The following is a 26,316-nucleotide window of genomic DNA, read 5'->3' as shown; positions in this document are numbered from 1 at the left end:
TTGTACGGGCAGGGAAGTTTCACTGGGGGAGATAGGGACATCTCCATCAAGTGAGCGAAACTTGGCTGCCGGGCCCACATTGGGGCCACTAGTATCATGGTAACCTGCTCCTGGTGCATCTTGTGCACCACTCTGTTGAGAAGGGGAGTCGGGGGAAAGGCGTAACCAAATTTCCCTGACCATTGAATCAACAGACCGTTCCCCTTGGACTGGTTTTGGGGGTACCTGGAGGCGTAACTTTGGCATTGTGAGTTCTCCAGAGTTGCGAACAGGTCTATTTCCGGGAACCCCCATTGCGTGAAGACGTCTAAGACGATGCCTTCGTGCAATTGCCATTCGTACTCTTCGGGCAGGGGGAAGTCTCTGCTGAGTTTGTCTGCTAGCAGATTGAGTTCCCCTGGTACATGTTGTGATAGTAGGAACATGTTGTGTTTGAGAGCCCACTTCCATATATTCTGGGACAGCTTGGACAGTCCTGGAGAGTGAGTGCCCCCTTGCTTGTTGAGGTAGTACATGGCTGTGGTGCTGTCTGTGAGGACCATCACTGTCTTTCCTTGTAGGTGTTCCTGAAAGGCTTTCAGTGCTTTGAACACCGCTAGTAATTCCAGCAGGTTTATATGCTTGGATGCTAAGCTTGGAGTCCACGCTCCGTGAGCAGTCTGATGGGATAGGTGAGCCCCCCATCCTGTAAGGGATGCGTCTGTGGTTAGAGTGGCTTCCACTGCGGGTGTGGCAAAAGTTTTCCCTAATAACAGGTTTTCTTTTGTCCACCACCGTAGCGAGAGAACCAAGGCCTGCGAGACTACCACTAGATCGTCCCATTGTCCGCTGGCCTGACACCACTGGCTGTAGAGCCACTCTTGCATTGGGCGCATGCGCAGGCGCGCGTGAGGTACCAAATAAATACACAACGCCATCATCCCTAGCAAGCGCATTGCCTTGCGTACCTCACCTCTCGACCTGCCACATAATGGGGGATCTGAAACAGCATGTTTTGGACCCTCTCGTTGGAGGGGAAGACGAGGCCGTCCTTTGTTTGAATTAGAGCCCCTAGGAATTGTTTGATCTGGCTGGGGTCTAAGCTGGACTTCTTTTCGTTGATGGAGAAGCCCAGTTGGGACAAAAGGTCTACGGTCTTTTGGGTATTGGAGAAGCATGTTTCGTAAGAATCCCCTGTTATGAGCCAGTCGTCGAGGTAAGGGTATACCGGGATGGATAACCTGCGTAGGTGGGCTGCTGCCACTGCCAGTACTTTCGTGAATACCCTTGGTGCAGATGCTATCCCGAAGGGTAGTACTCTGAACTGGTAGTGCTTGTTCTCTATCTTGAACCTGAGGTATTTTCTGTGCGCTGGCAACATTAAAATATGAAAGTATGCATCTTTCATGTCTAGTGTTGTCATGTAATCCCCTTGTGATAACAGTGGGATTACTTCCTGCAAGGTCACCATACGAAACTTTTGGGGTTTGACAAACCTGTTCGCTGGGCGCAGATCTAATACAGGGCGCATGGTTAAGCCCTTTTTGGGTACAAGGAAGTACACTGAATAAATACCTTCTGTTACCTGAGATAGGGGGACAGCCTCTATAGCTTCTTTTTTCAGTAGCTCTTCTACTTCTTGAAGAAGAATGGTGAGGTGTTCGGGTGTCATGCGTCGGTTCCGTGGGGGTCTGTACTTCGGGGAACCGTTGAATTCGATGCAGTATCCGTGGGCTATGGTGGATAAAACCCAGCGGTCTGACGATATTTCCTCCCATGCTGATAGGAACGATGTTAGCCGGCCCCCGACCGGTGATGCATGGGAGGGGACCCGAATCTTCGGGTCATTTGTTGGTATTGGGCGTGGAACCTTTGGGGCTGGAGCCGCGACCTCTTCCTTTGCCACGGCGTTGGCCTCTTTGACTGAATTGGTTGTTACCCTGGTTAGAGGGCCAGTTGGTAGCAGAGTCAAATTGCTGTTGGTTTTGCTGGCGTTGGCCACGAAAGGAGCGTCTATTGCCATAGCCGCGTCTGTTAGGGGGCCTAGAAATTTGGTCAAGAGTCTTGATGGTATCAAATTCCTTCTTCGCATGTTCTAGGGCCTCATCAACTGCTTTCCCAAACAGGTGTGTTTGTTCTATGGGCTTATTTATCAGGGAAGCCTGGGTTTCCGGCTTAAATCCCGAATTGCGCAGCCAGACATGGCGTTTGAGAAGTATTCCCTGAACCAGGGAACGGCCAGCCGTCTCTGCGGCATCTAAGGAGTTCTTTACGATGCCCTGGTTTACAAGAGTTCCCTCTGAGATGATATCTAACAGGCGTGAACGCAGGGGTTCTGGTGCGTCCTCTGCTTTGCTGCGCAGCTTGCTCCACTGTGCATCTGCGTAGCTAGCTAGTAGGGAATTGTTATTCGCAATCCTAGTTGAGAAGGCTGCGGAGGTCGTGATTCTCTTCCCAAGTGCATAGAGCTTCTTGCCCTCTTTGTCAGGTGGTGCCTCACTAGTGGATAGTGGTACCCCCGCTCTTTTTCTTGTATTAGTAACTACAAGGGAGTCCGGAATAGAATGTCCTCTGATGTCAAGGGGTCAGAGGACGAAGGGCTGAAGAGCTTTTCTATCCGAGGGTTGACCCCTCTGACTAATGCAGGATTGGAAAGGGAAAGAGTTATTCTTCTCTTTATGGAAGCCAGGAGCGGAATAGACTGACTAATAGGGGCTTTTTCTTTAATAACTTTTTCTACAAAGTCTATGTCAGGAAGAGTTTCCCCTGTGTCTATTTCAAAATGCGCTGCTGCCTTGCGCAATAGTGCATTAAGGGAAGGTTGGTCATCTATGGGAGAGGTGTTTCCAATAGGTGAATCCTTGGGAGGAGAAGGGTGAAAGGCATCAGGGTCTGAGTGCACAGATGGGGATTGCCAAGGCTGCACTGATGGGGATTGCCAGGGCTGCGAGGTGGCTGTATCTTCTTCAAAAACTCCTGCACTAGTGTAAGGATCTTCTTCAAACCCCTCTTCCTCATGTTCTTCCTCTCCACCCAAACCCTCCTCATCTTCTTGGAGGTATTGCTCCTCTTCAGTGAGGTTATATACGTCTGTAGAAAGGGGAAACAGTCTAGGGATCTTGACCCTAGGGTCATCCTGGGGCCATTCTTCTGGTCTTTTGTGTGTGGGTGGGTTTTGGCTTCCCAAAAACCTTTCCATTTTCTCCATACAAGAATGGAGTCTTTCAAGGGTCTCATGGGGGACCCCTGAATAGTCTAGAGGGGGGAAATCAGTGTTTTCGCCTTCCGAACGCTTAGAACGCTCCCACAACGTCGACGAAAGGTTTCCCTCGCCCTCCGAAAAGCCCTCCGGTAGTTCAGAAGTGCCCTTAGATGAAGGGGGCAGTTCTTGGCTACTCTTGTGCTTTTTCGGCGTTTCTATAGCTTTTGGTGCGGTATTCGACGTCTGTTTCATTGTCCGCTTACGTTTGTCTTCGGAAACAATTCTCGCCAGGCTCTCGACAACGAGTTCGTCGGTAGAGGGCTCTGGTATCGACGTTGCCTGAGTTACGTGTTGTTTCTCGACGGCCGCTCTATGGAGCGTTACGTCGGATGTTTTTGAGGTAGCGCCCGTGTTTGATGAAAGCCCAATCGCTGGTCGCGGCTGCGTTTGCGGGTGGGGCTTGAGACCCTTACGGTCTGAGGTAGTCGCCGGAGTGCCCTGCGTCCCCTTCGGCGCTGATGGATCCTTCGTCTTCGACGAAGAAGAGCCGTGGGTTGTGTGCTTAGGCCTATGGGGTTTATGTGCGTCCTTGTCGCCGGGGGTGTTCATCTCCATAAGCAGGGCGTGAGCCGAGCCCGTCGGGGCCGGGGACGGACGTCGAGGAGCGCGAGCGCTCCTTCTGGGGGTTAATGACTTCCGTAACGGACGTCGAGTTATCACCCTCCTCGTCACTTTCTGTAACGGCGGCGGCAGGTGAGGAAACTGACTTCGACATAGCGTAGTGCGCCCACCTCTTAACTTTCCGTTCTTTAAGAGTTCTTGGTTTCAAGAGCTTACAGGCCGCGCAGCTGTCCTCCTTATGATCGAGGGGCAAGCAACGATTACAGAGCTTGTGTTTATCCTTCCAAGTGTATTTGCCCCTACATCGTGGACAAAACTTAAAAGGTGTCCTCTCCATAGCTGAGGCAATAATAACTGGTGATAACAACCCCAAGGGAAAGATAGGGAAGAAAGAAAGACATTCTCAAAGAGAAGATAAAAGTTCGAACCCCCACTCTCCCTACTGTATGTTGGCCGGCGAGGCCAGGCCACGTGTTCGGCAGCGCCGAAGGATCCCCTCCATCTCTTCCCCTCCGTCGAAAACTTGTTCGGCGGAGAAACAGCTTCACAGCTAACGTCGAGTGGAGGGATCTTTAAGAATATAATATGTATAATTAAGGACCGAGGTCCATAGTAAGTATTTTGCAATGTCTGTCTAGGAGCTCCGCGTAAGGCGACCAGAAGCTGGGCGGAAAAAAACAATCTGAGGGACCTCGACGCGTGAGGGATTGTGGGTACAACGTCACAATAGGGATAGTGTTACAGACACGCCTTGTCGACGTCCCCTTTTTCGACTATAAAAACAAAATGCAATACTCCGCAGTGACCACTGGATGTCGGACCTATGCACAGCATGTGATTCTAAGCAGATTAACAAACATCAGAAATATATATATATAAATAAATATATATATATATATATTGGTTTGGTAATATATATATATAAAATGGGGGGTTGCGGGGGGTTTCCCCCCGCATATACGTAACAATTGACCTTCACAATTCGGTCAATTGTGCAAAGGTCAATTGTAATTCGAACAATTGTAGTTCGAACAATTCGTATACATCCACTGCTGCTTCAGACAGTTTCACCTCAATGAGTCTCAGCAATTCAATCAATTTCAGGTTATGTTGTTGCTATAACCCTCCATACATCGCTTCATAATGACTCCCTAACAATCTTGGTTTTACAAAAATTCGAACACGTAGTTCCTTAAAGAAATCACAATAAACCACCAGGTGCTTCAAGGTTTCTCTCTCATCCTTCATATCACAAAATCGACATTTGCCGGATCCCATTGTCCCCCGACATCTCTGCCAATATTTAGTTCTTGCATGAGTTGGTTTAGCCTGAAGCGGAGGTACATTTTCCTCGCTGTTGGGGAGGGGAATTGTATTAGATATTTTAATCTGTCACACCATTTCCTTTGAAAGAGGTTATACTCAGAAAAGGATGGATAGGTCCCAATTAGGTCTAACATGATGCAAAAGTGATCTCTGATATTTTTTCTTTTGGCTCAGCAGATGCGCACACATTGACTCTGGAGTTTCATAGATGGATTTGAGAATTGACTTTAGTTGTGACGTAAGTTTATTCAAGGAAGGAATATTTGGTTCACCAGGAATTTGATTAAGCTCCACATATAAACTATTTTTAGGTGGATCTACCATTTTGATGTGTTTGTTCAGACTCCGCCAATTTCTTTTGACAGAAAGTGGTAACAGGTTAATCTCGTGACATATCAATACATTGGAAATGGAAGGTGCTAACCCCAAAACATTTATCCAAAGTTTGCCCAGTAAGGAATCAAGGAGGGCATCTATCTCAATGGTACACATATCCAAGGCATACAACAAGATGGGTTCTACTTTTAATAAGTAGAATTGGTTGAGAGGTAAAAGAGAGAACATGCAATATTTATGAAGTATGACTCATCTGTGAACTCAAAGTTTTGACCTTATTATTTAAGTAATTCTTCCACATACACACAGAGTAACAGTTTGATAGTATCGAATCAGTGGAGCATACACAATAGCAACCCCGTTGAGTGACCAGGCAAAACGTCATTTTTCTAAGGCTATTTATCTTGGATAAGATGGAAGAGGATTCCCTCAAAAGGCAAGTCTTTGAAACCTCTATGGGGGTCTTGCAAGAGGACTTAGCGGCTGCTCTAATGGTAGAGATGTAGCTGTTAAGAGACAACCTAACAGCCATTATATCAGGGAACAGGAAAGAAATAGAGCAGACTGACTACAGTTCAAGACACCCAGACAGCAATACAGGAGTCAGTGGTCTCGGCTTGCTCTGTAGCCTCAACACTAGAAACAGCAGAGAAAGATTTACAGAACAGGTGTGGGAACGTATAGAACTGCTCCAGGCATGGAAACGTCATAATTAAGCAGTTTAAGGAAGGTTCAGAGACACAGGACATGAACTGGTGTGCAAATGCAATCTTCTCCACTCATATTCAGGAGCAGGGATAGCAATTTAGAATCAATGACGCACACAGTGTGGGTAGGCTGTGAAGGGGAACGGTTTACAACCCTCAGGGACATCTTGGTAAAGTTGTATGTTTACTAGGTCAATGAGAAATAATTGCAGCCTCAAGAAAGAAACCAGGCACTGCTATCATATGTCCAGGTGCTTGCATCACCTTTGCGGCTACTACCATTAATGGCCATGCAGCACCATTAACTAAGCTGCCAATCAGGTGCTGCTTACATCGAAAACACTTCACCAACATCACACAAATCACTGGATGTACTTTTTCACTGCCATTTTAAAGCCAAACGAAACTATTACAGTACCTTGTTTATTTTTAATAGACAATGTGTAACATAACTTGAAAGCTGCAATAAATACATTTTAAAGCATCAATCAAGTCAAATAACTTTTAAATAACATTAATAGACGGCTGCCGCCATTTTGGGAGTAAAAATGGCTGACAAAATCACCAAACACCAGAAATTGAGCCAAAGAGTGCAAAAGGAAGTGTGGTTGGAGGGAAAATGGTTGGGAATGGGAGGCAAATCCTATAGATTTCACTTAACAATGGACGTTCATTGGGTAGGACTCCTAGCCCAACTACATATATCCATCCTCATATGTCAACCTGCATTGAAAAGCATTACAAACCTGCATTCAAAGCCCCTATTTCAAGCTCTCATAGTAAAGCTCTTATTTTAATTACAATAATTTTGGCTTTATAGGTAGCGCTTTCAATGTAAGCCGGTCAGATAGCACAGCAAGTAGAGCGCTCGCTTTGACATCCGTGCAGAGCCTGCTGATGCAGGTTCGAATCCCGGCAGAGCCAAACTCAGCCTTTCATCCTTCCGAGGTCGATAAATGAGCACCACACACTGTGGGTAATAATAAGCAGCGCTCAGATACCTGAGGGTTTGTAGCGCTATATAAATGCTAAATTACTATTATTATTATTATTGATTAAATGGCATCTTCAGGCCACTGAGTTTGAGAGGCTAGGTTTCTAAAATGAGCGATGTAAGAAAGGAGGTCCTTGTTCGTGTCGTAAATCCATGAACTCGTTTCTCAGTGATTGGGTAGCATACTGCTGACAGAACGGTGCCTGGAAGGCCTCAAGGAAGTAATTGTATCTACCCAGCATAGGTCCGTCTATCTAGATAAGGAGTGACCCAGGACAGGACCGTTTTGTGGAGGCCGAGTAGGATAAAAGAGACTTTTGCATGGTCTGAGACGGACAATCATGGTCTATTGAGAAAGTGTATCTTACACTGGATAACAAAGGCCTTAAATTCTTTAGGATCATCCCCATATTTGTTAGGCATAGGTGGTTTTGGTATATTTGGGCCAGCTCCTGGGGGGGCTTGGGTAGCCGTATTCAAGAGAGGACAAGAAGTGCTTACGGTCTTCTGTCCACTTGCTTGTAGGTTTGAACCACATGCCACCTCATCCCAGGGATTGCCATCAGCAAGACGTTTGCGCAACATGGTCTCTACTTTATTTTGCAAAGCTGTGATGGTTTGAAATAAAAACACATTTTCTTGTTGAGAAGAACAAGTTACTTACCAACTGGTAACATTCTTTCGAATGGATGTTCCTCCAAAGTATTCCACATCTTTGACATGTAATATCCACAGCTGTGTACTTCGGAAACTTTTTCAGCAGAGGGCGTCTTGAGTTGATTCGATGTACCTCAAAGGCCTCCATCGAGGGCGACGTCCCCGGATGTTATAAATAGGACGCACGGCGCCCGTAGCCTCAGTTTATGTTTTTTCCTCCATAACGTGTGACATGCACATATCCAATGCCTGCTTGACTGCACATAGCCTTGAGGGAACGGAAGCTACAATGGCATAGGAAATTCTCCAGAGGGGCACTGGGAAGGCGATGTGGAATACGTTGGAGGAACATCCAGTCGAAAGAAGGTTACCAGTTGGTAAGTAACTTGTTCTTCGAATGGATTGTGTCCTCCAACCTATTCCACATCTTTGACAGATTCCCAAAGCAGTACCAGGAAATGGAGGAGGGAAAAAAATGTAGCATACCCAAATCAGATGGCAGAATAAAGAACTGCCTTACCAAAGGCCATATCTTGACCATGGAGTGTATCCAGGGAGTAATGTTTGACAAATGTGTGGATAGAAGCCCATGTGGCTGCGTCACAAATATTCCTAATAGAAACTCCCCGCTGCAGAGCTGTGGAAGTAGCCACGCCCCTAGTGGAATGAGCACGCAACCCTTAAGGAGGGTCCTTGCCTGCCAATCGGTAACATTCCGTAATGGTGAGGATAATCCACCTGAACAAGGTCTGTTTGGTAACAGCCTGGCCCAATCAGTGTCCAGAATACCCTACAAAGACTTGATAGTCCACTCTGACCCTGGACATCCTAGAAATATAGAAGCTCAGAGCTCTCCTAGGGTCCAACCTATGGAGTCGCTCCTCTTCCTTGCCAGGATGAAGAGGAGGATAGAAAGACGGAAGAACCACTTTCTGGCTTAAATAAAATTCAGATACCACCTTAAGTAGAAAGGAAGGACGTACCCTCAGTACAACCCTATCCTTGTGGAACACAGTAAAGGGCTGCTTAGATGAAAGTGCCTGCAATTCACTCACTCTGCGAGCGGAAGTAACCGCAACCAAGAACACCGTCTTGAAAGACAACAGTCTCAAAGGACAAGAGTGCAAAGGTTCAAATGGAGGACCCATTAGGAATTTAAAGACCAAATTCAAATACCAAACCAGCACATGGAACAGGAACGGCGGGAACACATTATTGAGTCCTTTAAGAAATTGGGAAATCAAAGGAATCTTAGAATAAGAACATTCTTCAGACGAGCGCTTGAAGATAGACAGCGCCGCCAGGTAACCCTTAATGGTACTAACTTGAAGGCCCCTGTGGGCCAAAGAAAGAACCATGGGAATGGAACACTGAAAAGGATCAATATTTTGTCCTCTGCACCAGTCGCAAAACCTACGGCAACGGTACAGGGATTTTGTTGTTGGCCGCCTGGCCGAAAGCAACACCTCCATCACGTCATCCGAGAGGTCCCAATCCTTATACCTCAACCTTTCAGATACCGAGCATGAAGGTTGAGAGTCCTGACCTCTGGATGGAGACCCTGACCCCACCGCCCCCCTCGTGCGAGAGCATATCCTCTCAGGTAGGGAAGACGGTGTGGAGGGCAGATGGGACATTTCTACACGGTCCAGGTACCACACTCTCCTGGCCCAATCCGTAGCAATGAGGATCATGTGGGATCCGAACCTCCGCAACCTCCTTAACATTTGAGTTCAGCATGAGCTCTCCATCCTGTGAGGGAAGCATCCGTTACAACTGTCACCTCCGGCCATGGTTGCCACAACGGCTCCCCCTTCATCAGGTTCCCATTGTTGACCCACCACAGCAGATCCTTTGAGACAGAGTGGAATCGGAACGGGATCTGACATCTTGCCCGAGAATTGTGACCACTGCATCCTGAGAACCCATTGCAGGGATCTCATCGTCAGTCTGGCCTCTGGCAACAGAAAAATGCAGGATGCCACGAGGCAGAGCAACCTTAAGAATTGAAAAACCGGGAGACTGTGCATGTTGAAACTTGTCCACCATCTGGACAATGTGATGAGCCCTCGCTTTGGGATGCAAGCACTTCCCCAAAGACTTGTCCAACACAGCCCGATGTACCTGAGCTGTTGGGAAGGAGTCAGATGCGACTTCTTGAAATTGAGGGACAAGCCCAGCTTGCGGATGGACCGGCAGATGAGACCTAGATGATCCAGTCCTTGCTCGGGAGAAGGTGCACGGATCAGCCAGTCATCCAGGTAGGGTTAGATGTGAATCCCCCTAGCCTGATATACGCTGCCACTACCACCATGAGCTTGGTGAAGACCCTCGGGGCAGAGGTCAATCCGAATGCCAGGACCCGAACTGAAAGTGCGAGTCGCCATCCGCAAACCTCAGGTACTTTCTGTGCTTTGGATGAATTGGCACATGAAAGTAAGCATCCTGTAGGTCTAGAGACACCAACCAATCCTGAAGTTGAAGGGCCTGGAGGACTTGAGAAAGAGTGACCATCTTGAACTTGTCCTTCCTGAGAAGTTTGTTCAACCAACGCAAGTCCAAGATGGGTCTCAATACCCCATCTTTCTTTGGAAGCAAAAAATATGGGGAATACCATCCCTTGTTCCTCTCTCCTACAGGCACCAGTTCTATAGCCCCTTTCTCCAGCAGGATTAAGATTTCCTGCACAAGGAGCAGATCTGGAAGCTTCAAAGAGAGATTCCCTGGTGGATTGCCGTGAGACCGCTCTAGGAAGGGTAGGCAGTAGCCGTGGGCTATTGTATCCAGAACCCACACATCTGAAGTAATAGCTCGCCATTCTTCGAGATGCTGAGACAGTCTGCCCCTAACCGGCAAACAATGGGATATGGCCTCATGCTTGTTTTGGAGCGGCTGCGGCAGCGCCTGAAGGTAAAGAAGCAGCTGCCTGAATGGCTTTGGCACCCCTATTTCCCCGACCACCACGGGTACTTTTACACTGACCCCTTTGACTGGCGGCTCCTCTCGTTCTCCCAAAGGAGGAGTAGTAACGAAAAGAACCTCCTCTCCATGCTGTACCCAAGTTCGAAAAGGCGAAGGTTGACGCACAGCTGCGCTCAAAGACTTTGCCGAAGCTTTTGGGGTCTGCAACCTCTCAAGGCTCTCGTCAGCCTTGCTGCCAAACAAATGTGCGCCATCAAAGGGCATGTTCAAAAGACGGACTTGCACATCCGGAGCAAAACCCGACTACCGCAACCACGCAAATCTGTGTATAACGGTGCTTGCAGCCATGGACCGGCTAACACTGTCGGACGTGTACAAACCAGACTGAAGGGATTCACACATGGCATCCTTGCCATCCTGCACGAGAGCAAGGAACCCATCCCTTTCTTCCCCTTAGGGAATATGCTCAGCCGCTAGAGAAACACAATTCCACAGAGTGTGTGAAAATCTTGCCAAGGCACAAGTGGAGTTGGCTGACTTCAACGCCATACTCCCCGCAGAAAACACCTTGAGTGCCCAACCGTCTAGCGTTTGTCGTCCCTACCAGGAAGGATGGTAGGGTACGCCGCCTGCCTCGAGGTGGCCATAGCCGCCTGAACCACCAAACTCTCTGGAGTGGGTTGAGAAGAAAGGTAGCTGGGGTCGCTACCGGAAGGGCAGTATTTTTTAGTTAACGATTTGTTAACTGCCGGAAGAAATTCCGGGGACTGCCAAGCAGCCGCCAACATTTTCTGCAATGTCAAATGAAAAGATAACACCAAGTCAGAGGACGGACCTTCATTTAAAATATCATTTAAGTCATCCTGAACAAAAGCTTCAGGAGGACTGGACCAGCCAAGATACTCAGTGACTCTAGCCATCAGTCTCCTGTAGGACGACTCAGCATGAGCCCCAGGCTCAGGCCTGCCAAATTCCACCTTAGGAGACGTGTCCAAGCCACTGTGATCATGAAGTGATTGCCTCAACTCTTCCAATTGACTGTCTCCAGAAAAGACAGGAGCCCCATCAGGCTCAACAGGGTCAGTATTGAATCGAAGTCGGACCTCTTCTCCTTCTCATAGATCTCATCCACAGGGAGGTAAAAATCCAGCCTTGGGACAGAAGAGGGTCTGGAGCCCTGAACAGGCCTCACAGACTTGGAAGTGGCTTTCCTTGAAGAATCCACAGTAGCAGGGACCTCAATCCGTAAATTCCGGGCAAAAGGCCCCAAAGGCGTCAAAGGCTTCGGCGTCGAGAGCGCTGATGGCTACGACGTCGAGAACGGCGCCGAGGGCTGGTGCGAAGGCAAAGCTTCGACGTCTGTATCCGACGGATACGGCGCCGATGGAGTGGACGCCGACCTCGAGCCCTTACCAGGTTTCTGCGGTCTCGCTGGAAATGCCCTCTGCCGAAAAAGTTTCCGAAGTACACAGCTGTGGACATTACATGTCAAAGATCTGGAATACGTTGGAGGACAATCCATTCGAAGTGTTAAATTCTGTTTGCAGTTAATGCATGGACTTGGCTAGTTCTTTTTGTTTGAACATGGCCCCCACGGTTTCGGGAAGGATAAGGGTCTTTTAATCTGTCATGATTATAAACAGACCTTTTCTTCGGGCACCATGAAGTAAGTAAACCCGGGCAAATAAAGGGAGAGAGCTATGACAAAAATATTAGAGCACCCTTCGAATCACCACCTAGGTGTGATATAAATCTAGAGTGCTGAGGGTATTCAGGAAAGCAGGTCGTCTACTGCTGAAGAGATGCAGTAAGGGAGGGGCAAACAAAAATTATTACTATAAGGTAAAGTTAATTGTACCCTCCCCTCAGAAACCCACAAAAGTATGTGCACCTGGTGCGGATAGTCAATCCGCTGCTGCTGGGAGACTACACAACACTGTAGCCACAGTGCTGTGTCAAGCCACTTTCAGTCCGTGGTTGAAAAGAGGAGGGACAGGAATAATGTGCACTTGTTCCGTGATTGAGTCCAAATGAGTAAGAGTTCTCCCTATAGGTTTACATTCATGCAGAGAGGCATATGCTCTTAAAAAGAAAAGTTTTTAAAAAATAAACTAAATACCTAAGGTTGCTTGTGATGAGGACCGAAGCACGATCAGCTGTCACAGTCCACTTCCGTGAACGAGGAGAACACTCCTCTGGAGCGTGGTAGGGTCTTGGAGCTTGGCAGGGTCTTGGAACAAAAGACGGCAACAGACCTCCGTTGCGAATGATAATGCTTTGATTGAAAGACGCACTTGGTCAGCTGTGCATCATTTAAATACACAGAAAGGCTTGTTCCGGTTCAGTCCACACTGTGGGATTGAAACTGAAACCACAGCTGCCATTACAGAATGGTTTTCAGTACTCATTGCGCACCATAGCGCTTGGTCCAATAAGGCTGCTAGATCATTCCTGGTAACAAATACAGAGCTCAGGCTTTACGCTTTGTAGCAGGCGTGGAAACCCTGACAGCAAATTGCTTTTGGTAACTTGCTGCAACTGCTGTCCGGTCATCCACGAGCCCGAGGGTCACCATCTGTTAGACTACTGAACTCATCTGCATTAGTGCAGCTATCCTTTTGTGTGAAGGAGCTTCTTGTATAATCCTTGGATTAGGAACTAGAAGCTTGACATGCAGAAAACCAGGCAGTTTAACTCCTCTTTGCTACATCAAACCATGGACTGTCAGGGACCAGCAGGCCATCCACATCATAGGGCCTCAGTTCAGTGACTGATTTGGATAGCCATACCTGGGGCTGTGCCTGCAGTCCTGCTTTTCGATCCCCTTATCTGGTACTCGCACTACATTTTGAATTCTTCAGTCAGGAGAGTAATCTTCCTTAAAGGGCCTTTAGTCTTTGAAACTAGGTCTGGATCTAGGGTCCTCCATAGTCACCAGCCTGACGGAATCCCCATCTGCAGGTCCCCTAGAACTGGGGTAACACTTAAGTGTATTCTCACTATAAATGGGAGCAGCCTACTGATTTTGTCCAATTAAAATCTACAGACAAAAGGTTTCACTTGAATATATTGACTTCATTGTAAAATTGTACTGAATACCGATTTAGACTGAAGGTTGGGAATTTTTAGGATTAGACTTTGACACGAGTGTTTCCCTCATGCCGCTGATTTACTTTTCTTGCCTTAAGCATGTGGTGTCTCAGCTTATCTGTCATTGTGTTAATCAAGGTACTTCAAGAGATGGAATTAATCAACTCCATCATTCTCATCTCCTGCAGTCCTGCTCTGGGCCTCGGTTAGGGATTTACTCACAGTAAAACTGTTGTATATAGGTTGTGCATTTGGATGTTATCCAAATGCAATATCTGTTAGTGCATCTCTTGTTAGTGCAACATAGGCCAGCAATAGGGCTGAGCCATTCCATGGTAGAACTCCATCGTGTCATCTATTATGGAGTGCTATTGCTTTAGAATGTTGTTCTTTGACTGCTGTCAGTTGGACCCTGGGCATGGCCTGTGTTGGGGGTCTCTCACTATGCTGCATGAAATAAAGACAATAAAGCTGTCTTAATATAATGATGTTGTCACTTGCCTTCATCTTTACAATGGCGACGAAGGTGGGATTCAAACCCACGCGTGCATAGCACAATGTACTGACTGTATCGAACAGGTTTTCAATGTAGTCTACCCTCCAAAGTCCAGTGGTAAGAGAGCCAAATGTGAAATGGTAACGAAATACCCCAAAGTGTTTTGTGAAAAGGTAGGATGCCTTAAGGGAATGGTTCACAAGATTGTGATAAAGGAAGGAAGTAAACCGATTGCGTCAAAGCTTAGGCCGTTACCGCTGTCAATGAGGAAAGCAGTACGGGATGAATTGGTAAAGCTGGAGAAGGAAGGAATTATTGAGCCGGCCAAGGTAGTAGAGTGGATATCTCCTGTGGTGGTGGTGAAGAAGGAAAATGGAGATTTGAGGGTGTGCATCGATTTGAGAGAGCTCAATCACTGTGTTGTGGCAGATTGCCATCCGTTACCAAATATGGGAGAGCTTTTAAGCAGGATCGGGAGTGCAAAATGTTTTGCTAAGCTTGACATGGCGAGCGCTTATCAGATTGGTTTGGATACTGAGTCCCGCAAGTTAACTGCTTTCATTACATATGAAGGCATATACCAATTTAAACGCATGCCATTTGGATTGGTATCTGCTTCCTTGGTGTTCCAGAAGGTGATGGACAAATTACTTAAGGAAGTCAATGGAGTCTGGTGTTTTCAGGATGATGTACTCATTTGCGGGAAAGATGAGGAAGAATTGAGAAGTAGGCTGGATGTGGTCCTAAAGATATTTAAGTCGAGAGGAATAACTTTGAGGGGCGAGAAGTGCGTTTTCATGACTCAGGTTGTAGAATATTTGGGTCATGAGATATCTGAACAAGGTCTCAGACCGAAAAAGAATTTAGTGGAGTCTATTGTGAAAACTCAGCCACCAAAGAACAAGGGTGAATTAAGGTCATTTTTGGGTACTCTTGATTTTTATCATCGATTTGTGGAGAACTATGCAGATTGCATAATGGATTTGAGGGCATTACTAAGGAAAGGTGTTGAATTTGTATGGAGCAATGAATGTGAGAGAATTTGAGGAGATGAAGAGGAAAATCGCTATGGCAAAACCCTTGTCGATGTTTGATACCAGGAAGAAAACAATTCTTTCTGTGGATGCCAGTGACACTGGCGTAGGAGTGGTTATGCTACAGCCAGATTTTGATGGGAAAGAGATGGTGGTGATGCATGCATCCCGCATGCTAAGGGGTGCAGAATTAAATTACTCCGTGCTCGAGAAAGAGGCTCTGGCGTGCCACTGGGGGATTGAAAAAATGAAGAATTTTGTCTGGGGACAGGAATTTGTTCTAAGAACCGATCATAGACCTCTAAAGTCAATTTTTGAAAACAAAGGACTTGACAAGGTATCAAGGAGAGTAGCTGGATGGGTAACCAGACTACAGTGTCACAAATTTGTAATTGAGGTAGTTGCTGGTAAAGAAAATGTTAAGGCTGATCATGCCTCAAGGGTGAAACTTGAGGATAACGTGGCTGATAATGACAGAAGTGTGTATGGTGAAAATGAAATTGTGTTTGCTACTGTGGAAGGCATTATACAGAAACAGGAGTGGATTCAGGCTTTAAAATCAAGTGAGATGTGGAGACGGATCATGACTTTTGTAGAAAGTGAATGGCCAGAGAAAAGACTTATCGAATGAAGAAAGGTCAATGTGGGAGGTGAGGAATGAATTGTCATTGAAAGGAGAGATGTTATACCGGTGGGACAAATTGGTTGTTCCGGGATGTTTGAGAAGTAAATTAATAAGTTGTGCACACCAAGGTCACATAAGTGTGTAAGACTAAGGAAGTAATTAAAGTTGATTACTGGTGGCCAGGGATGGATCGTGAAATTGAAAAGGTTGTGGGTGCTTGCACTGACTGTATCAAGTCAGGGAAAAACCTACTTGCTATGTCTCAACCAATGGGGAAAACTAGCACCCCAGCGGGTGTGTGGCAAGACCGGTCTATGGATGTTTTGGGTCCATTGGATATGGGTGCGGGTAAAGGAAGGTTAATTCTCGTACTGGTTGATATCTTTTCTAGATGGACTGAGTTCAGGATTTTGAGGGAAGTTACCTGTCAACAGATAATAGAATTTCTGGAAGATGTTTTTGAAAGGGAGGGTTTACCTGGAAGTATCCTCACCGATAATGGCCCACAATTCGTGGGGAAAATGTTCTTAGAGTATCTTGGCAAATGTGGTGTCAAACACAAAAGGACACCTTTATACTACCCTCAAGCAAATGGGATGGTTGAGAGGGTCAATAGATCTATTATGGAGGCTATTCGTGGAGCGAATGTAAGTGGACTTGACAGAAAGGTAGCTGTGAGAGATAGATTGTATGCATTAAGGATGGCTCCATGGATTGAAACAGGAATCAGTGCTTTTGAATCAATGAGAGGACGAAAAGCTAATACTTGTGTAACACCTGCCTGGTTGGGCAGGGCAAGAGAATCGGATGCAGTGGTGGATGATGTGAGGAAAAAGATGGATGCCCGCATAGGTAGGTGGGTGGAGAGAGTTAATGAGAAAAATCCAAAAAGAAAAACTGTGGTTGAGGATGGGGATTTGGTGCGTATAAGAAGGGCGGTTGTCTCTAAGAAGGGGGAACCACTCTACTCAGAACCTGTTAGGGTGACACAAATCTACAAAAATGCTGTGTGCGTGGAAAGTGGTCAAGTCTGCAGTTTATCTAGAATTGCAAAGGTGAAGAGATAGATGTGCAATCCAAAATGTGCTTACGTTTTATAGCACAGATGTACAATTTCCAAAGTGTTGGACCTGATAATTTTAATTAGTTCATTTGTAATAAAGATGTTTTATTTATTTTTTAGGGGAGGGAGGTGTGTTGTATATAGGTTGTGCATTTGGATGTTATCCAAATGCAATATCTGTTAGTGCATCTCTTGTCAGTGCAACATAGGCCAGCAATAGGGCTGAGCCATTCCATGGTAGAACTCCATCGTGTCATTGTGTCATCTATTATGGAGTGCTATTGCTTTAGAATGTTGTTCTTTGACTTTAAACCTAGGGATACAATATCACTCTTAACGCAGGCCAAAAAAGTACAGTTAAATCAAAAATGAATAAAGAAGAAGCCTTCACTATCACTATGCCAAACTGAACATCATTAATCCCAGCATTCCCTGGAGTCACGATTGTTCAGTTAACAACTTCACATACTGGCCTTGGAATGCAACAGCTTTGTTTTGCTTTTTTTGCTTGCAACAAGCTCTCGCAGTGTAAACAAATCATAATCAAACGTAGTGCTCCTCCACTTCATAGCGCAAAACATTGGTACCAATTAACAAGATCCACTAGACCAGGCAGAAAAAAAAGATGGAACCTCTAAAAACTCCATTTTGGTTGGTGGAAATACATGAGACAGGGTGCCCAGTAGGCTTTTGGTATCAAACAACATGTGGGAATGTTCTCGGACTTGGAGATCAGAAATAGTTGGGAGCAGTTGGACAATTATGTACACTAAAGGCAGGAAATATTTCCAAATACATGCAGATCGAAAGGAATGCAGTTCAGGGTTATATACATCAATGGCACTGTATCAAGGAAGAACACATGACTGACGGGCATATCATCAAGATCAAGTATATTGAAGGTCGGGACATTTGTTGTGATTATACACATTAGCAGAAAAGTTAGAACATGTACATACAAAAAGTGGACATTTACCAGTGCTTTGTACATTGAAGTTGGTCTACAGTGGGGGATAAGAGCTGCATATTATGCCTGGAATGCTTTGTTCTAATGAAGGATCAACACTATCTCTAAAAGGCACACTAAAAGCTACCTGGCAAACACCCGATCGTTGAATGTATTTGCAGGTCCACTTCGAAGGCTGTCCAAGTTTGCTAACATTTCTTTCACCCACTCCACCCAGGTGTACAAACGCAGAATCCCAGCATCTGCCATGGCTTCCACAAAGTTTGCATCCTCCACCGTATCGCCAGCATCGGCCAGGGCCAGCCGCATACCTGAAAAAGGAAACAAATGGGTTGCTTGATAAAAGAGACTATGAACAAGAAAATGGGGACTATGGTAGCACCCTGACATCAGCTTGACCATCCCCTGTACATCTTCATAGACAGCATACTTCTTCATTGGAGCCAAAGAATGAAGGCAGAGCCAAATGCATGTTATGGAGACTCGGAGGGGCTGCAGAAAGCGACAAAGGCTGCACGTGGGAATAGTTGGGGCACACAGTATATCTCCAAAAGACGATGTACAATTCCATCACCCAATAGGAAATTGTCAAACCTATTCATTGGGCCTCATTACGAGGTTGGAGGTAGCCATGGCGCCATTAGCGCCATAGCTGCCTCCAAAATCGTACCGACTCCGGTCTGGTGGATGGAGCAATTACCGGTCCATTCCGAGGTCGGAGGGACCGGTAATTCCCCATTCACCAGAGCCATTCCCCATTCCTATTTGAGCCCCCATAGAGCTCAATGGGAAGGGGGAAGGCGGCAATAACAGTACCGCAAATTGCGGTACCGTTATTGACCCCGGTATCCCTTTGCGGGTCCCGTCCTTAACGCCTGATAAAACCAGGCGTTCAGGAAGGACCCGCAAAAGGAACTCTTAGTAGGGCGGTAAGGGATTACCGGTGCCGGTAATCCCTTACCGCCCACCTCGTAATGAAGCCCCTTGTATTGAACATGCTACAAACCATGTAGTGTCTGAGGTCTCCCTGTCCCACATAACTCACTATCCTCTTTTCCAAAAGTGGAATTATGAAGATAATAGACAGGTGTTAGATTGTTTGCTGTTCCTCAAGTAATTTCCTTCACAGTTACGATTGGTGTGGTTCCAACTTAAAATAGCTGCATCAGAGGAAGGCTTCAAGTTTTCCTTCATGCACTACAACATGCCAGATAAGAAGGGTCCACGTCTGGCAATAAAGGCAACAGATCCTAGAGCCCAATGCACACGTCTGCCCTAATCAGTACACACTGTACCATCGGATGAACAAGACAATACCGAAGATTCTACAGGTAACAATGCATAGTGAAATGCAGGTCAGTGCTACACTCAAATATATTTTCTGCAACAGATTATCTGCCAGCTTATTTGGCCATAGTGACGATTTGTGAACTAGTTTAAAAGAGGCACAGGATGGGGGAGCAAATGCCAACGTTGGGGTACTGTTGGGAGATATTGTTCTGTAAAAGGCATTTTGCTACATGCTATGTGTTGGGTTCAGGAAGATCACTCCACGCCTATGCTGAAGAGTTTGTCTGTATATGCCCAGTTCTACCAAGGTTAGAAGTGGCAGAGCAATCAAGGCTATACATACAGGAGGGGAGCAGGATGGAGAACGGTAGAGCGTAGCATCAAATAACAAATAAGGACATTTCCACATAGTATAACATAAGGAACAAGTTACTTATCTGTAACTGTTGTTCTCCAGCATGGGTCTGCCATGGATTAACATGCTCATGAATATTCCCTGTTGTCAGGCTGTGAATCCCCAGTAAAAGAAAAAACAGTTTAACTTTTGTTTATAAACTGTCTTTCCCCTATATACCAATCACTGAGCTCTTGGTCATAATGCTCTGTCCCTAAGCCCCTACTCTGGCAGCCATCTTCAGATTTGGTAGCATGTAAAGTGGCAGTATGAACCGCAGAGGGGCAGGAGGGAGGGTTTGCATGTGAATCCATGCCAGCCCCATGCTGGAGAACAACAGTTACAGGTAAGTAACTTGTTCCTTCTCCAGCATGGGGTCTGGCATGGATTCACATGCTCATGAATAAAGAATACATAGCAGTACATACATGCACAACCATGGGAGGTGGCAAGGCTCAACAGAAGCAATTACTCTTACCTCCTCACCAGGCACACCTTCAAGCGAACTGGTTGCACAGCACCGCTGGCCGACTCCGGACTCCTCCCCGGAATCCCTTTCGATGTAGCAAAATTTCATAAAGGTGTGTGTCAACCTCCACGAAGCAGCCCTGCAGATGTTCAGCAGGGGCACACCAGACAGGAACGCTGTCATGGCAGCGATCGCTCTGGTAGAATGGGCTCATGGACAGCCAGGGAACGGTCAGTTTGCCAACCGGTCACAATGAATGATGCAGCTTGAGAGCCACCTGGAGATGGAAGCCTTGGACAAGGCCTTCCCATTGTTCACAGGACCAAAGTTCACAAAAAGTTGAGAAGTCTTACGTAAACTCTTCATGCAGGCCACAAAAAACAGATTGCGGTTGTTTTACCATGGGGGAATGGTCTGCGGCGGAAATGACCGCATGAGAAATGTACATTATACATAAATGTTCGTACATTTCTCATGCAGACATTTCTTGTAAAACAACCCCAAAACCTAACCCCTGCCCACACCCTACTTACCTTTCACCTCGACACGCTGTGTCCCTGCGACGCTGGTTCCTTTTCACTCCTGTGATCGGGAACCGGTGCCGCAATGTTTTTTTCTCTTTTTTTAAATTTTTTTATTTCTTTCGGGTCAGCTGCGGGGGTGTGCCCCGAAACCTCGGCTCACTACTATATAGTATAGTGAGCAGGGTGTCGCCGGGGACACCCCCGGATCATTTGTTTTTCTTTTTTTTTTTCTTTTTTTTTTTTTTTACCTACCCCACAAAAATATACATACCACAAAAGGTTCGAACTTTTTGTAGTTCGAACTTTTGGTGGTATTTATTTTAGGTCTTTTGGTGGGGTAGGTAAATTGGGTTCTGTCATTTCGGCCAAATCTCATAAAACCTCAGCGCTCGAGCCACGTCCAGCAAGTGCAAAGTCCTTTCAAATGGTGACGAAGGTGTTGGAAAAAACAAAGGTAACACTAAGGGCTCGTTGAGATGAAATTCCAAAGGAGACTTGGGCATGAAGGAGGGGTGCATCCACAGCACCACCCTCGTCTCGGGAAAGTCAAGTAACGCTGTCTGCCGGACAGGGCCTGGATCTCACCTACTCTCCTGGCAGAGGTGATGGCCACGAGGAAAGCTGTCTTCTAAGACAGGAACCTAAGCAGAGCCTGATGCATCGGCTCTAATGGGCCCCCCATGAGCCTAGTCAGCACCACGTTGAGCTCCCACGCCGGTGCCAGAGCCTCCACCGGCGGGAACTAACGGAACAGTCCTTTGATGAACTCCTTCACTAGACATTGCCACCAAAGGGAAGACCGTCTTGGAGACCTGGTGTAGCGGGGGATAGCCGCCAGATGCACCTTGATGGAGGCGTGAGCTAGCACCGACCTAGCCAAAGACAATAAGTACGGAAGGACTTGGGGGCTCGTGACCCTCAGAGGGTTAATCTTCTGCGACCGGCACCAAGGGCGCGAAGAGCTTCCATTGGTGACCGGAAAACTTCAGAGTCGACAACGTCCTGGCCTTCCCTGCAGTCCCTTGGTAGCTCGTACCCACCGAACTCTAATGCTGCAGGAGCCAGGCCTTCAGGTTCAGCGGTCCTGGGTTGTGGTTAAGGATTGCGCCTCCTTCCCTGGCGAGAGGATCCGCGACTACTGGTAGCTTGACTGCAGGGGACGCTGTCATGCTGAGTAGGTCCGGGAACCAGATCTGCCTCGGCCACGCTGCTGCGACGAGGATCATCCTGCACCGGGACCTCTTGAGTTGGTTGATGAGTCGGAGCAGCAACGGCAACGGGGGGGAACACGTACAGAAACAGGCCTTCCCAAAGGAAGGAGAATGCGTCCCCCATGCTCCCCGGCCGGGGGAACCTGCTAGTGAACCTCTGGTACTTGGTGTTCATCGCTGTAGCAAACAGATCGATCTGGGGATTGCCCCACTTGAGGAAGAGCTTGTCCACTTGATCCTGCCGAAGCTCCCACTCGTGGCAAGAGCACAGCTCCCTGCTGAGGGAGTCGGCAATGGTGTTTTTGACTCCCGCCAGGTGAAAAGTAATGAGGAACATACCCTGTACGACGGCCCAGTGCCACAGCTCCTGCATCTCTCTGCAGAGCGCTGTGGACCTGGTGCCCCCCAGCTTCTGGATGTAAAACATTGTGGTGGTATTGTCCATGAAGACCCTCACCACCTTGCCCTTGGGGGACGTAAGGAAGGACTTGAGGCCCAAAAACACAGCCCTTAGTTCCAGGACGTTGATGTGTAGCGCCTTCTCCTACGGCAGCCACAGTCCTCTGGCGTGGAGACGTCCGGTGTGCGCTCCCCAACCCTCCAGGGAAGCGTCCGTCGTGACCGTCTCCTGGTACGGAGGGCTCTGGAAGTCTGCGCCCCCGGCGATTTTGGTGTGCATGACCCACCTCCTTATCGCTTGACGGAACTCCTCGTCAAGCCCGATCCAGCTTTGAAACATCCGGACACTAGGATCGAAGGGGCGTCCAGAAACTCTTGGAGCAGTCGAATCCGCAACCTGCAGTGCTGGACCAGCTAGATGCATGACGACATCATGTCGAGCAGTGACTTGATGGTCCTCACTGTTGCGATCTTTAGTGCTAACAGCTGTTACACCTTGCCCAAAATGGCTGCTATCCGCTCCTCCGACAGAGTCACTAGACAGGACACCGTGTTGAGCCTGGACCCCAGCAACCCCAGCAACAGTGCGTTCTGTGATGGAGTCAAGCAGGATTTTGCATTGTTCACAGAGAACCCCAGATCCGTCAGCAGCCAGACGGTCCCCTCCGTGTGATCGACAGTGATGTCCTTTGACTTGGTCCTGGATGAGTCAATCATCGAGGTAAGAGTACACATGAATCCCCTGTACCCATAGATGGGCAGCCACTGGAGCCAGGCACTTTGTGAAGACTCTGGGCGCCGACTTCAGTCTGAAGGGGAGAGCCCTGAACTGGTAGTAGTTGCCTTGTACGACGAAGCGCAGGAACTTGCAATGCTTTACGTGAATGGGGACATGGAAGTACACTTCCTCCAGATCCAACGACAGAAAGTCTCCCTCCTCCAGTTGGCCGAGCACGTGCTGCATTGTGACCATCCTTAATTTCTGGGACTTGATGAACTTGTTGAGTCGTCGTAGGTCGAGAATGGGCCTCCAGCCCCCGGTCTTCTTTCTTACCAGAAAGTTACTTGAGCAAACTCCGGAGTCCCGGAGTTGCTTCGGAACCAGCTCCATCGCCCCTTTTCGTAACATGGCTCAAACTTCCTGCAGCAGCCGAGGGATATGTTGTTCCTGCAGGGCCACTTGTGGTATTCGCGGACACTTAGCTGAAACTCCAAGGTGTGTCCATGGGTGAGAGCATCCAGCACCCATCGATCGGTGGAGATGTTTTCCCACATGCTGACAAAGACCTTGGCACAACCTCTGCAAGCTTCCTGGGTTGGCGTTAAGAGGACGATCCACTGCTAAAACTCTTCGAAGACGTCCCCGACTTTCCTCCTGAGGGATGAAAGGACTGACTGTGCTGTTGCAGCGTGCAGAGGGCATGGCCGTTTCTGTGTCGGATTTGATGGCCTGAAGAGATTTGTTGACTGCCTTGCAAAAAATATTGTCTCTGTCGAACGGCATGTCCAGGACCCTCGTCTGGACCTCTTGTCTGAAGTTGGTGGACTTCAGCCAGCCACGACGACGGAGGAAAACACTGTTCCCCATCTGGCAGAACCCTGTGTCTGCAATGTCCAGGGCCACGGTGATGGCGTGGTCCGACGTTACCTCACTTTATTGAAGGATCTCCATTGCCTCTACCCGCTTGTCCTCAGGGAGGAAACCCAGGATCAGAGCCATCTTGTAACAAATCTCCCAGTCGTACCTGGCCAGGAACGCTAAGGCGTTGGCCGCCTTGACCGTAGTCGCCGCAGAGTAAATGACTTTCCGACCCATGGCATCTAATTTCTTCCCTCACTGTCCGAGGCAACAGATGTTGACGATGACGGGTTGGGCGATTGCTTTCTCGCCGAAGCCGAGACCACTGAATCCGGCGAAGGCTGCGCCCTGAGACACTTGGGTGCAGACTCCGGCACCCGATACTTCTTCTCTAGCCGATGTCTCTTAGCCGGGGCCAAGGAGGGATTCTTCAGGAGCCCTGGCCCCTCATCCCAGATATCGTCCAGGAGTGAAATAGACAGAATGGTCTTCCTCTTCGCCTCCCGGCACTGGTACAGGAAGCCTTCCTTTTTCTTCTCTTCCGGGGTAAGCTGGGAAAGTTCTGAAGCAAGGGTAATCATGGAGACCGTGGAGAAGCCCTTGGTGGCGGTGAGAGACCACCGTCGTCGTCGGTGTCCGTTGTAGTCGTCTCCGTTCCCATGTCCCTGGGTGAGAAGGCAGTGACAGCTGGAGTGGAGGCGTAGGGTGCATCTTCCTCGACGGAGGTTGTCCCGGTGTCAACGGGGTCCCTGTCGGTGGAGTCGCTGGTGGTGCCATCGGCATCCTCTTCTGAATCTCGGACACCAGCGTGTGGAGGGTCAAGAGAATATCCTATGACAGATCCTTGGTGGGTGCCCGGGGGACAGGCCCACCGGGCCCAGGGCCGTCATCCCCCACCCCTTCGGCGTCGCCTCCGGCGGTTGACTCCTCGACATTCTCGTCATCCATCTCCTCCGGGATGGTGTGGATGTAAACAACTTCTTCCTCCTTGGATGATGAAATATCTATCCGCCTGAAGCTCTTCCACCCTCCCGCCCCCCTTCTTTGGGTCCTGAGGGGTCGGCCGAGGTCTGGCATCCTCTTTTCCGCAGTCTTCTCTGCTGGTTTTGCCAAAGCCTCCCTCTGCCGCCGGGGTGCTTTGGGCTGAGAGGGCGGCCGCAAGCATCTCAATGGAAGAAGTCGTCCTGGCCGGAAGGACGGCTCGCTTGTCCTGTCTGGCCTTCTTCGGCTTCTCCCGCAGCTTCCCCGGGGTCGCTGACTTTCTCCTCGACGAGGAGCTGAAGCGATGGCTGGAGATCGAAGCAGATGGAGACGATGAGCGCGCCCAGACTGTTGTGGGACCTGTTTGCGCGGCGACCCTGGCGGAGGTGGACTTGCAGTGCTTGGCCTTGTCTTGGGCCCCCACAGATGGGGCACCCTCAAAGGACTTAATAGCCAGCTCAGGTTGGCCGGCTGCGGATGAGGCATGCCCCCGAGACCACTCGGGGTAGAGGCCTTGAGCCACATCACCAGTCGGACATGCCGGTCCTTGATCGTACGCTTGGAGAAGCCACAGCAAATCTCACAATCTTCCTCCTTATGCGTTGGGTGCAAACAACACAGGCACTGGGAATGCTTGTCGTGCGTGAAAACATTCTGCAAACCGCAGCTGGGACATAGCTTGAAGAGGGAAGCCCCGTCCTCCTCCACCGACATGGTCCGGCGCGGTGTAGGCCTGATGGACTTCTGCAAACTTCCACGAAGAGAAACACTTGACAATTTAAGCCCTTGAGGGGCGAAGAATGAAGTCAAAAAATGGGTCCACGTTGATCGGATGTATAAGCGATGGGGCACACGGGCTCGAATGAACAAAAACAGTTTTCCTACTGAAAAAGCACGGAAAACGCAGAAAGCTCGAAGAGCAAAACACAAGGACTCCCTTGAACGTGCAGTACAAATCTGAAGATGGCTGCCAAAGGATGGGCTCAGCGAAAGGGCAGTCATTGGCTGGGGGCAGTATGACCCAGAGCTCAGCGATTGGTTTATAGGAGAAAGACAGTTTCTTTTACTGAGGATTCCCAGCCTGACGACGGGGAATATTCATGAGCATGTGAATCCATGCCAGACCCCATGCTGGAGAAGAATATATTTTATTTTCTATAGAGCTTTAATGGAAATACATTTTAGGACAGCCTGTTAGCCACAAGGTATTCCGCACAGGTCACCAAAAGTTCAGAAAACTGTACCAAATTTCAGCAAAGCCTGTTTTGGGAATTAGTTTTTAGAAAAAGAGAAAATCCCAATGTTAGTGAATGGGATAAAATCAATAGTAAAGCACGGCAGTTACGAGTATGTGCAGCTGGCTGGTGGAAGAATAAGCACAATTACAGTTGTGCTTAGCTTTCACACAATAGCTTCCTACAGGACCAATGTTTAATGCGACAAAGATAAG

The 26,316-nt window shown here is 48.1% G+C and overlaps 1 protein-coding gene across 1 annotated transcript in view; it reads right to left on the bottom strand.

Moving 5' to 3' along the window:
- LARS1 (leucyl-tRNA synthetase 1) overlaps positions 1 to 26,316 on the bottom strand; it is an 860,995-nt gene that overhangs the window by 204,101 nt on the left and 630,578 nt on the right. Inside the window, exon 23 of the mRNA XM_069652446.1 lies at positions 18,147 to 18,330. Within this exon, the coding sequence (XP_069508547.1) occupies positions 18,147 to 18,330 (184 nt within the window). The remainder of the gene's footprint in view (positions 1 to 18,146; positions 18,331 to 26,316) is intronic.

This window comes from Ambystoma mexicanum, chromosome 3p, assembly GCF_040938575.1.
Source record: "Ambystoma mexicanum isolate Mex_15411 chromosome 3p, UKY_AmexF1_1, whole genome shotgun sequence".
Classification (NCBI taxonomy): Eukaryota; Metazoa; Chordata; class Amphibia; order Caudata; family Ambystomatidae; genus Ambystoma; species Ambystoma mexicanum.
The sequence above is the reverse complement of the archived record's forward strand: the minus strand, read 5'-3'. Positions and strand labels throughout refer to the sequence as shown.